The 13,274-nt window shown below is 37.8% G+C and overlaps 1 protein-coding gene and 1 long non-coding RNA gene across 4 annotated transcripts in view; one reads left to right on the top strand and one right to left on the bottom strand.

The window, feature by feature from the left end:
- LOC126999912 (uncharacterized) overlaps window positions 1-13,274 on the top strand; it is a 35,235-nt gene that overhangs the window by 4,232 nt on the left and 17,729 nt on the right. The window lies entirely within an intron of this gene.
- The window catches only part of LOC126999907 (mucin-5AC-like), a 100,313-nt gene continuing 88,426 nt past the window's right edge, over window positions 1,388-13,274 (bottom strand). For 2 of the 3 annotated variants that reach the window (XM_050863055.1, XM_050863056.1), the window contains exon 11: window positions 1,388-5,902. In XM_050863055.1, the coding sequence (XP_050719012.1) occupies window positions 3,744-5,902 (2,159 nt within the window). In that variant the 3' untranslated portion in view covers window positions 1,388-3,743. Of the gene's footprint in view, window positions 5,903-9,486; window positions 9,697-13,274 lie in introns of those variants that run through there. The other variant, XM_050863057.1, reaches the window with a different exon arrangement.

Raw genomic sequence — 13,274 nt, 5'->3', positions numbered from 1 at the left:
ATCTTCACTATTTTCCATGTCACTCAGCAACAAATAAAACTGTGTATCATCAGCATACAGTATAAAATCAACTCCATGCTTTCTTAGCAAATGTGAAAGTCCAATAGCATACACAAAGAAGGTATCTATCAGGTTTTTGTGTGTTCTCTGTCTGTTGTCCAATTCTCTTGTAAACTACCAGTTCTTCTAAGGAGAATGAGGATGATTATAAACACCTCTATGTGGCAGACATTGTTATCAGTTTTTTAAAAAGAAAATCAATGTCAGCAAAATTTAATTTTGTCTGTAAAATTTGTGAGTGGATTTTAACAAAAATTTACTTTCTACCTGCCATAGTCTGCATGTCATGGGGAGGTGGTGTCTTGAGTGAGAACAGAGGCTCTGATTAAAGGCAAAACTGAATAGCGTGTGGACAAATGTGGCCTGTTATTCTTGAAACAGTTGCTATCTCCTCTGTTCTCACACAGCCATTATTATTCTGTTCCCTTCTTAAGATACATCCCCAGTAAGCTGTCTTTTAATCTAATATCTACAAGTTTTTTTAATTATCCTGTTTTACTATTTATGTATCCTATCAAGCTTTTTTTCCATTTTGCTTATCTAGCTCTAGTCACATTTTCCCATTTTGTTTATTACCCACTTTTCTGAATTCAATCATAAATATATCCCCTTTTAACCATGTCCAGCCTCCCATTTTTTAAAATTAATGGTACAGCAGTGTCTGCAAAATGATGACCTTACATTATTGGTTCTGAGCCAAAATCATCCTCCCTTGTGAATTGAAAAAAGTACGTACTAATATTCTGTGACTCCTTAACAGAAAATAAAAATAAATGACTTCCACTTATATAAAATATTCTTATGATGTAGCAAAAATAAAAAGTTTCACCTCTGATGCCAACAATGCATTGTCATTGCAGCTCTGGGATAATGAAAAGGGAAACTTCTCCCCATTTTTTTTATATTGTTTGTTATCTTCCCCCAACTAACTGTATATTCATTAATTAAAATTCTTTATCATGTAGGTACGGTAAGTTAAAGCACATGTCTGATTGGGCTTGACTGATCTTGTTTCTTGCAGTGGCCATCCATGACACTGTGCCATAAATTGCAGTCATACATTGTTCTTTAGTTATGGGTGCGTACATTAATCTGCTGGTATTCAATAAGACTATTGTCAGGTCATGTCTTTATTGCTAACCTCAAAAAGTCATAAACAATAAAAGGTCACTGTCACGTCTAACTTCTGAGGTGCTGATTACCTTTGGTATTACTTTTCATGTACTAGAGTGAAAAAAAGGAAGACTCACAAATATTTGAAATAGCATATCATAATCCTGTTCTTGGCTATGTTTTATTCTAAACTTTAAATTTGGCATATATTTACTTAATACTGTTATAAGCAGTTTGGCCAGCAAAAAAGCTGCCATAGCAGTGTAAAAAACAAAACATTCCTTTTGTTTGGAATGACCATATGTATTTGTATATAAAGCATTGTTAAGTTGTCAAACATCTTACAAAGAGACGAGTACCTTACAAAAGTCTTCATCTACGTCTGGTGTGTTTTGAGCATGAGCCTAAGTCTTCCTCAAGCTCTTGTCAGTTGGAATTCTAAATACAAAAAAATATCTTGGTTTCACAGTGGCTAAAGCATAATTATACATTTCAGTACAAAAGTAAGTAGAGGGCAGAAGTCACCTGTTCCTATAAGCTTATACAGATAATATACATATGTACATCATACATATTATTGCTACAACAAATTATTAAACTTATCATGGGACAAAAAGGCACTTCCTAATTCAGTTAATGTGTTACAAGTTTATGAACTATTCAACATAATATTATAATAAAAAAAAGTTAACTTATAACTTTGGGAATGTTAAGGAACTTTGGGAGGAAACTACACAACTGAGATCAAAATTTGGCTATATAAAAATTAATTTCTTCAAGTAAGAGAGTTAAATTATGTATAGATGAGCTGTGTTTGGGTCTGGCTTACACACACCCATGAAAATGCAGCAGCAAAAATACTATGGAACTTGGTCGACTTCTTTGTCATAGAAGTTCTGAGGTGCTTGTCAGTCACCATTGTTATGTATGGCTTAGTCTTTTTTTTTTCTCTGAATTAAATGAATGTTTATGCTTAGGGTCGAAGGTCACTAAGTCAGATACTGTGTGGAATGATAATATGTATTTCTTTGGCTGCTACACTCACCTAATGGTGGTGGTGTAACACTGTGCGTACCCCTGAGACTAGTAGTACCTTTGTAATTCCTTGGGCAGCTGAGCAAAAGTGAGGGTGTGGTTATCTCAAATAATTAACTCAATCTATTTACCCTAAAGAATACACAGTAGCATCAACACCCAAGATACATATAAATATATTTACATACATTTTCCTTTACTTAGTATACAAAAAAGGCTTTATTGACTGCTATTTGGCTGACTCAGATTTCCTTCTTTCTCCATAATAACACAAGTTTTCTTACTAAATCTAAGATCTCCATGTATTTGATGCTGAAGCTTTGTTACTGTGGAATTAGAGTCCACAGCATGAAGATAGTAATCATTCATTCACATTTATTGAGAAAGTAATAGAATAGCTCACACAAACCCAATTAGAGATTCATACTATAGTTAACCAAAAAACACTCCTTTACTTCTGTGTCCCTAAGATCATGCATTCAGGCTGGCAGTATGTCAGTCTTGCAGAAGTCTGTGGGTGTATAATAGCATGAATCTGAAGCCTGTCACCAAGATTGCCCATCTGCCACACATCATTGGTATGAACCAATAGGGTGAGAGGGTTCAATATATAACCATACACCATTTACACTGACTAGCCAATCACCAGTAACACTATAGTGTATGATAAAATGAATCTACAAGCTCATTTAACAAAGTGACATCAAGTGTATAAAAATTTGATCATATTACAAATGTACAATGAAAATAGGTATGAATTAATATACATCAGAACATTGTGCCCAGTCATTTCTAGAAAATAATAATGAGAGGTTTACACAGGGCCAGTTTTTTCAAAAGTCTTTTCCATATGAGTGTAATGTGCAATCTCTTTTTATAACAAGACCAATGTTTAATAAAGTTTTAAGGGGGGAGACGCCAGTTACTGAGAGAATGACATTCATATTCATACAATAAGACTGATTTTTTTATATGATGTGTGAGGCTATGTAAATAAAAAAATCTAGTTTCATTTAATTCTTATCATCACTTCAGAAGACTTCCTATTTATTGCCAGGTCTGGCTGATTTATTTTGTTGTGTGGGGCTGTATAAATGACAAAACCCATAAATTTCATTCAGTTGTTCTGATAAATAATTTTCTAGGTTAAAATCATGTGTAAATTGTAAAATAAAAAATGGGGATATTACATGTCACCTGATTCTTTTGAGATAAGTATTAAATTTGAGAGAAAATGATTAAGTGTATATTACTAAACAATGTTCAGATCTTATTTGAATACACAACTTTGAAATGGGCAGGGTACCCCAGAATCTCATATATTGTTTATTTTGATGAATTTCTATTCCTAATATCATTGCCAATTTTTCACATGAAACTAGAGTTCAAGGTATACTCTGATATTGTTTCACTATTTTTTATCATTGGACCTAAGACTTGCATAATGTTTTCTTGGCGTCCACTCCCCTTAAGTCACATGACCCTTGAGCATTATTTTCACAAATACTGTACTTAAGACTAGATTAAGCCTCATGTCAGAGGGCTGTTTCCATTGATTCTTTTTCATCATTTTCCTTGTCTTTCTCTTTGGACTGTAGCTCGGGTACTGGATCAGGATTGATGATTGATACATCAGGAGGCTGTGGTGGATGCTCAAGGGTGGTATTAGGAGTTGAGTGAGCAAATTCATCCACTGGGGAAGAGGAAGGAGATGTGGACTTTATGTGGGAAGAAGCACAAGGCTCACTATAAGCTCTAGCAAGAGGACCCCTAACATTCTGTATTGTAGAATGATCTGGGCTTTCTGAACTGCTGTCCTCTTCTTCCTCTTCTTCCTCTTCCTGCTCTACAACCTCTCCTCCATGATCTTCCAAGATAGTAGTACTGATGATCTCTGTCTTGGGGGTGCGGAAGCGTCGGCCACTTCCAAAGCGACTCTGGAACAACAATGCCCTGGCAGTATTGCGAGAAGAGGGTGGAATAATGACGCCTTCACCTCTTGATGGGGAGGGGGAGGGTTGTGGAGGCTTAACTACTGGGGCTGGAGGAGGAGAATATCCATATATTCCAGGACGAGAGGCTTTTAGCATTTCCACTGCTGATATCCTATGATTACCACCAGCAGAGCTCATACTTTTATTTAAGATCATTTTCTTAAAATCTCCTCGGGAGGTTTGTTTGGGAGTTGACTGAGAACCCTGTTGTGACTGTTGGCTCTGCTGGGATTGTTGGTTCTGCTGATTCTGTGAAGACTCTTGACCACATGGGGGTTTCCTGGGACTCAACCGTGCTTGAGACTCCAGGAGACTAAGACCCTCACTTGTTGCCAAGTCCTGATAAGCTTCTGGAGGTTCAACATCTGCTGTAGGTGAAGTATCTTCTGAGTGAGACTCTGACAACAAATGCTGGGTAGTTTGCTGGTCTCTGAGAGAGCTTTCAGTTTGCTGCTGATCAGTCTGTTGATCAGGAGGCCATGCACTGTATAAACTTTGAGCCTGAGGCCTGATAGTGTATGGTGGAAGGGGACTAACACCAAACACTGCAGGTGAAGTGCTCCGGCTAGGTGTAGGGGTACTCCTCTGACCACTGTACTCACTGGTGGGTGTTGTCACTGTTCCCCGATGGTAGTTATAGTACTGAGGGTGACGCATAGCAGCATATAGTTCCTCTCTGCTCATGTAGCGACGGCCACGAGTTAGATCAGTTACAGTAAGGTCAGTTACGTCGGACATCACACCCTGTGATGCTGAATTGACTGACACAAAAGAGGACTGGCTGTTGTCAGGTGGGGAAACGGGAGTGGTGGGAAGTGAACGTGGGCCCACACCACTTCCCTGTTGCTGCTGCTTTTGTTGGTGCTGCTGTTGCTGCTGCTGTTGTTGCTGCTGTTGCTGCTGCTGCTGTTGTAATTGCACGGTCTGCTGTTGTGACCGTCGACTGTAATAATAAACTTCCGAGGAAGGGCTGCTACGATAACTGTGTTCACCAGAAATTTCACTTGAATAAGAAGAGTTCATGTCAGAGGATGCAGTGTCTGGTGAAGGGTAGCGAATAAAGCTCGAGTCATCTCGAGGCAATAACTTCCTCGCTCCCTTTTCAGAGGCAGCTTTGAAACCCCCATCATCTTCCTCTGTTGACTCCTCTTTGTTCTTCTTCTTCCTTCTAAGAGGTAAAGTCCAGAACCATTTTTTCTTTGGTGACTTTTCAGTTTTGGCCTCTTTTTTCTTTTTATCTTTTTCTTTTTTACTTGACTTTTCCTTTTTGTCAAGAACTTTCTCAGGGGTACTTGGGTTGGAGGCTGCAGCACGTTGACCATCTCTGTTGTCCACACCAGCTGTATAGGAAGCCACACTTGACCTCCTGGAGAGTTGCTGCTGCTGCTGCTGTTGTAAAAACAATTGTTGTTCTTCAGCTGTTTGAGGGATGTATGACTGTCGTCTAGAGGGAGGAAGGGAGTTGTAGCCTCGCTGGTGTCTTCCAAAGCCTGCCGGCAAAGTTCCTCCAACTTGTACATGCCGAGTCATGCCAATCCTTCCATATATATCACTATCAGTGAGGCTGTGGTGATGATCTGAGTATGGAGGTGGGGAGGTAGATATTGGGCGGGGTGGTGGTTGCTGGGGCTGGCCTTGAGCTCGTCCTTCAGGAAGAAGCCCTACACTCTGTAGACTGCGCTGGGACCCATACAACATACCTGAAAACAACACACATGTTGAAAATGGTCTTATATATAAGTATAATTATCACTACATTTTTTGGAATGTCTCATTATAAATACTTCTTGAGGCAGTGATTATTAACTGTTTATAAAGCATTTCTTTTGTTAAACTTTTTAGTATTTTTATTGAACATGAAAGTTTGAATTATCATGTTAACATCTGTTCTACTTAAAAACTTGAAAACAGTGATGATTATTTCCAGGTTTTAAGGTAAAACGATTGGTAAAAGGGTAACCTCAAACAGTTTCATATTTAATAAATATTATTCAAAAGGTTAGTGTAGAAATGCTTTATTTTCTTATGCAGTACTGCATGTTCTTTCTTGGAATTATTCTCATATAACTGAAGTTGAGTGTATTGGGTTGTACAAAATTTCCTTTGTTTGTTTTATAACTGATTTCATCTAGAAAAGATAAAAGGAGCTTGCACTTGATATAGAAAGATTTGTAGCATCTACTTAGCATCAAAATTATATTGGGATTGTTAAGCTTAGTGCTCATATGGCTGTTTTCATTAATAACATTAATACCAATACTGAAAATCAACTTTATAATCTTTGCCATCAGCCATTGCAGTACAGTCATCCCATGATTTTTGCAAGAGTCATTTTCCTGAGACCCCGGCTACAGTAAAACATTGCAAAAGTGTGTTGCCTTCTCTTCCGAGACCTTATTCACCCTATAATAGTCACAATACGATGTATTAAAGATGTTAATTTTCAAATAGGTATGTCTAAAGAGCAAACAGCAGTACACATGCATATGAGAGAGAGAGAGAGAGAGAGAGAGAGAGAGAGAGAGAGAACAATTAATGAAAGCAAACAGCAGTACACATGCATATGAGAGAGAGAGAGAGAGAGAGAGAGAGAGAGAGAGAGAGAGAGAGAGAGAGAGAGAACAATTAATGAAAGTATGGATCAGTTATGTGTAACCAGGGTGGTACGGAGGGAGAAATAAGAGAAAGGGCTTTGCAAGGAAGAAGGACTTTGGGACAAATCATGAATGGCAGAAGTGTGAGCATGGAGGTAAAGAGGGATTTGAGAAATACAATAATAGTACCAACCCTCACATATGCAAGTGAAACGTGGGCCTGGAATGAAAGTCAGAGGTCTAGAGTGCAGGCAGTGGAAATGAGTTATTTGAGGAGTACTTATGGTGTGAGTAGAATGGATGGAATGAGTAATGAAAGTGTGTTTGAGTGTTTTGGAATGTGTCACGGGGGTGAAGGGAAGAAGTGTGGAGTGGTGGAAGAAGTGAAGCGACAGACTTTAAAGTGGGTTGGCCACATGGAGTGAATGGAGGAGAGTAAGATGATGAAAAGGGTGTATGTGAGTGAGATAGAGGGAGGGAATGCTAGAGGATGACCTCCAGTGATATGGAGGGATAGGGTGCAAGAGTACGTTAGGGAGAGCGGGGAAAGTTCTTTGAGAAACTGTGAGCAGGCAAGGGGGGAGTGTCTGGATAGAGAAAGCTGAAAGCTCTTCTGCTGTGGCCATCCCCTGGTGGGAGCTCCTAGGAGCAGGTGTTGATGAAATGATGATGAAAGTGTAAATACACAGTATATTATAGAATTATCATGGATGTTATTAATTTAAAAACAAAGATTTGAGAAGTATTTGCCTTTGTGCCCATTCCTGCTTCTTACTTACTTTATTATCAACTCAACTTTATTTTTGGCATTTGATGAATAAAGTCTTGATTTTTTTTTTATACTTGAACAGTTTCTTTTCTAGTCACTTTATTTGGTTATTGAGCCATGGTAAAGATTTGTTATTACTGTCTTCTCTAATTTAAAATCTAACTGCATCATACTTTGTAAGTACACCCAGGAGTCTTTGAATTTCAAATCTAAGACAGGTAATTACTTCATTGTTACTTCATATAGCTAGTCTATAAATTTGGTTATTCTAAATTCAACAGTTTCATACTTGGTGCTTTTTCATTTTCATCATAAACATCTTTAGCTATTACTACTACACTTCAGGACAGAGGGCTTTCCCAATGTTAACCACCTTTCTCTTTGATTTTAGTGCACTCCAACCTGCCCTGGCAAATGCTCCAACTTAATTGCTTTACTCTGTAACATGTTAATAATGGGTGCAAAATGTAAATGTTCAGCCACCACCATGTTACTGTGTGAACAGTACTGAGTGTCTGTTTCAAGATTAAGTAATATGCCCTTGATAGATTAAATATTTTTTCTATCAAACAATGTTAACTTATGGCACAAAGGTCATTTCAGGTTTTGAGGTAGATGCTTTCTGGATGGAATGAAGTAGAAACACAGGCCATGACCTACTGAACCATGCTCCCATGCTGCTTTAATCTGTTTCTCATCTTCAATCAACTTGGTTTATCATTTCAACAATCCATCCCATCAAGTTATAAATTTTATGCATATTTTTTGTTTCATTTAGCAGCTGATAAGTAAAGGGTATTTATTCCCAAAAAGATCTATGTCGGATTTTTTTATGACAATTTTCCTTAGTCACTGGCAAAATAAAATGTTCAAATATTTCTTGGGTTAAATTAATAGGCTACATTAATACATGGATGCTACTGCTTAGTGGCAGAAATTTATTCCTGAATAAAAATATGAATTCTTCTGTTAGAAAAATTGGGATGTCAAACGGAAGATTCTTTTGACAAAAAATAGGAGTCAGCTCCAGCATGATTTACTTTTATGAGAGTACGTATGGAAAGTAAAGCACACCCATTTGACAAATGGTTCAAGGTGTACATGGCACCAGAGTTATGTGTTCAAAAGAAACATTTGATAAACAGACTTTTTACTTTCAAATAAAGATGTCAAATACACCAATATAATAAAGCTGTGAGCTTCTTTATGGATATTTACATTTCAAGAAAGCAGTGATAAATGGTTGTCCATTTTATAGAATGCATTCTGTGGTATCAGTGCTGCCAAATTTGAGAGAAAATAAAACAATAAAAAGGCCATAACTCATAATAGCTACTGGATTCATTACTGTGCAGTATTGCATTGTTATTATATTTGGGCTGGTGGATTAATCCTCTCAGAGGTTCCGTGTCCCTGCTTACAGCTACCGGTTCGTTCAATCCCTGATCTGGATTGGTTGGGGTGAAGTCTGCAGTCACCTTTTCGGGTTTCATCATAAACTGAAAGGCTTAGTATGCGTTCATGAGCATGCGATGACAGTCTCCAATCAGTTCAGTGTTCTCAGCACCCTTGAGGATCTTGTTGAACTTTGGGATACCTTCCATCATGAAACTCTCCATGCTGTAAAGGAGTGCACTGGAGAATGCCTGAGGTCAGGGAGTGGTTTTGCCTCAGGGGAGGCACTGGAGAACATAAAGGTCATGCTGCTAGGTAAAGTTTGGGGCATTCGCTATAGCAGCATGTGGTTTTGGTGCTCATCTGTCATATTGGCCCTTGAGCCTTTAGTGGGAAGAAGCCCTCGCCTCTCCCACGCACCAAGCTGGACTAAGGATGAAGACAAGAAATTTGGAATCCGGAATCCGGAATTGGAGGATGGCCTGTGCCGAAAGTTTACCAAATTACTTTCCCACATGATACTTGCGTTTTGACTTCGTTTTTCTTCCACTTTGAGGTTGGTTTTTGTCCTCCTTCCAGCACTCGTAGAGACCCTTGACGCCATATCACACCTTGTAGACGGCAGTGGGCTACATTGGCAGGAGTGAGAGGTGGCACACAACATGCGGCAGATTCGCTCACAACTCTTTCATCATCTGGCTTGATGTCATCAACATGGCGGCTGAGCCGCTGAGAACTGGGATTGTAAACGTATAACACTGATAATCTTTTGGCAAGCAAATACAGCAATAACAGTTAACAAGCATTTCCTAGGGGGAAACATTGTCAAATGCAAGAAAGACTATGGTTTCCAAATATGACTTAGCAATTGCTGAAGAGGGAGGGGGGAGATAATTGCCAAATGGGAGAATATGGTTGCCAAATGAGAATTACGATAGTAATTGATTGGAGTCGCCGAATGTGAATTTGCCAAATCCAAACGTCAAATGCGAGACGACTGTACCTCGGTGTGATTTCTCCTACCACCATTGATCAATGGGTAAATTCGAAATACCAGATTTTGCTTTTTCAAAAACTAGGGTGTTTGCCCAAATGATCTGAAAGTTACCAGTAATTATCTCAGTATAGGCATACTTGTTCACCATCTGTTTAGCATCAGATTTTCTCATAATCTCCCATGAGGTTTGATGTCCTATAATACAAAATTTTTGTTGTTCATCTTTGTGTGTAGTTTTTTTTCTGCCTTGGATGCCCTTCCTAACAGGCGATCCCAGTTTTTGGCCGAGGGCCTAGGTGGATTGCCTACCATGGCTAACGAGCCCCACCTGCCTGGGTTTGTAGTTGGAGTTGTCCCTCTCCTTGATGGATTGCCTGTCATAGCTAAGAGCCCCACCCACCTAGTATGCATGATATATTGTATACAGACATACATGATATGCTGAAAAAATCAGGAAAATCCACCGATATATGAAGTACCCCTGGATGATCCCCTCAGCTAAGGTGACACCATACACTTGTACTCCTGTCCTACAATAATCCTAAACTTCTTGTGCATTTGCCATCTATTTCATTCCAGCACTAGCCTTATGACAAAAGCCTTGTATCCTTTCTGCCAAGTATCTGCCACGCACCTGCTTATACCATAAATCACAAGATATACTTTTGCATTGAAAATATTGGAAACAATGAGGTTTATTCAGTGCTCATTGTTTTAACATATACATACTTATGGTTAATAATAGTTTACTCATGAACTGCATTTTTTCTCTCTGGAATGTAGCATTTTGTATCACTATTTTGTTTTTGTTTTTGCTTCATATAAGTTAATGAAAGTACAAAATTTTATACCATATATCCTAATAATTGAAATATCAGTATTACTTACCTGAATCACAAATATAATCCATGTTTTGGCTGTATATTGCATTTAAAATTCTATCAAATTCACTTAAGCCAAGCCAGGTCAAGCCACTCTTATTTTAACAGCCACTGCAATAATTTGTAAAGACAGTGATGATTTAAATAAAAATGTTACAATAAATTTGTTATAGTAATCAAATATTCATGAAGTTAACAAGCACTATTTTTAATTAAATTATTTATGCATTTTTAACCATAAGTTTTACTTAAATGGGTTAGAAAACCACTCATAGTCCAAAAACTTTTGTGGCTAATATCGTCACATTATCTTATATAATGGATGGAAATATTTTATTTACCAAGTATTTTCAAGTCAGCTTCATTTGAAAGGATTTTAAATTATGTAATTTTTTCCAGTAAATCATATAGAAAGCCACAAGTAAATAAAACTTTCATGCCTAAAAATATCAGATTCATGCAACATGTCACGTCACATCAGGCATGGGAACTCACAAGACATGCAGTAGTAAGCAAACATAAAAGGATGAGCTGTGCTGCCTCTGGCAAGTCAGCAGAGATCATCGTGATGGTAAATCAGTTGCACAAACTTTCACAATGTCCAGAGCAGCAGTAGGGTTGAGGGAACACCAAGGAGCAAACAAAAACTCCACTTAAATGGAAGGGTGTGTATTGGGGTCTTGGTACAAGTAGATTTAACATGCTTTACCACAGTAGTAGGGGGCACTGCAGGCAAGGTGGATGGAAAGGTCCAAAATCTAATAAAATCTATTCTCGAGATTTGGCTGCCATTATTCAGTAGACTGTACCCCCCAATTCATCTTTCATAGTGTGTATATGAAGTTCCCTTGTTTGAAAATTTATCCAATGTCACATACACGAGCCAAAGAAAAGGACAATCTGCCTATAAAATTGTGACTATCATTGTAGCTAAGAAGGAAACCCATGCCCAGAAGAGCCATACCACAGAGGTTCCTTCACCTTCTAACACTGACGCCGCCACCACCACCACCACCACCATCACCCCCCATACCACCCTGCCTGGAGTGATCACCCACACAAACAGCACATTATAGTCTTACTAGTCTTAATTATATGTAAAAACATAATTCAGAATTGCTCTCATGTTTGTACACTAATATTTAATGCAATACTATCTTATGTCTTTTAATATGCAATGATAAACAAAGTGTTTCACATACTGTATATCTTAGAAGTATCTATCCATTAGAGTATTGCATTGCTTGTCAAAATTAATTGATTATCAAAAAAGGGTTACACAGATCTTATAATTAAAACAAATGACTTTGTTTCACAGTCTGTTATTTAACAGTTGTGCTTTATCAGTGGCAGAATGAGGAGTGAGCATCAGTAACGAATAAACGCAAAAGCAGAGGTAAAGTTTTGGGCCCATTATGGAGCTGGAATTGAGGTTAAGTTTGGAGGTAGAAGTTTGTGTGCAGTAGAAGCAAGAAACTGAATGAATGGTGCAAAAAATTTCGAAATAGATACATGCAAACACAAATGGCACATTATGTATCACTCAACAGAGAAGCAAAAACTATATGTGCACACACACACACACACACACACACACACACACACACACACACACACACACACACCACAGAGTTGAAGCACTTGCATTAACATCAGCAAAAAAGCCATACTGGTTTGACTTATTGAACACTTTGATAGAAAAAATTACCATAATTCAAAGCTGAAGCACTCTATTCACACTGTTCACAAAAGTATGCTTACATTCAGCAGTAATGATTAAAACTAATGTCCTGCCTAAAATGAAACTTCTAAAGTTCCATTTAAAATATTGTAGTAAAAATGCAGCAGTTATATTCCTTTCCTTGAATTTTTTTTTGTACAAAATTCTCCCTATTAAATAAATCTGTTCATCTAAATATATTGAAAAAAGCCCATGCACATATACAGTTAGTTTTATGTAGATGAGGAAACTAACTCCAATCTTTCTTTACACTGTTTTCTCCAAAAGTTTTCATACTCCGGGTCATGTTTATCATGAGAACTATGAACCTGTTATGAAAGTATATACCTGACCCTGAATCTAGTCCTAGCTGAGAGGAAACCCTATACTTCTAGGTGGCTAATGAAAAACTCTTTACCAGAATCTACATCGTACTAACCTGACCACTCTTGAAAAGCATGACTGTTGTAGTGTGAACTTCTTAGCTTTTTCATGGATCAGTTAAAAAACTAGTAAGATTGTTCTCAAATTCTCAATAGTCGTGTTATGTAACAAAATGTGACTTACTTGATATAACATTATTTTTGGTATATGGGAAGAATTGCAACAATAGTAGTTTATAGAATTATCTAACACTGTGTGTGTGTGTGTGTGTGTGTGTGTAATTCACAACCACCACGGCCTCATCACATGTTGGACTCGTGATCGTCAGCAAG

Source organism: Eriocheir sinensis, chromosome 17, assembly GCF_024679095.1.
Source record: "Eriocheir sinensis breed Jianghai 21 chromosome 17, ASM2467909v1, whole genome shotgun sequence".
Taxonomy (NCBI): domain Eukaryota; kingdom Metazoa; phylum Arthropoda; class Malacostraca; order Decapoda; family Varunidae; genus Eriocheir; species Eriocheir sinensis.
The sequence above is the reverse complement of the archived record's forward strand: the minus strand, read 5'-3'. Positions and strand labels throughout refer to the sequence as shown.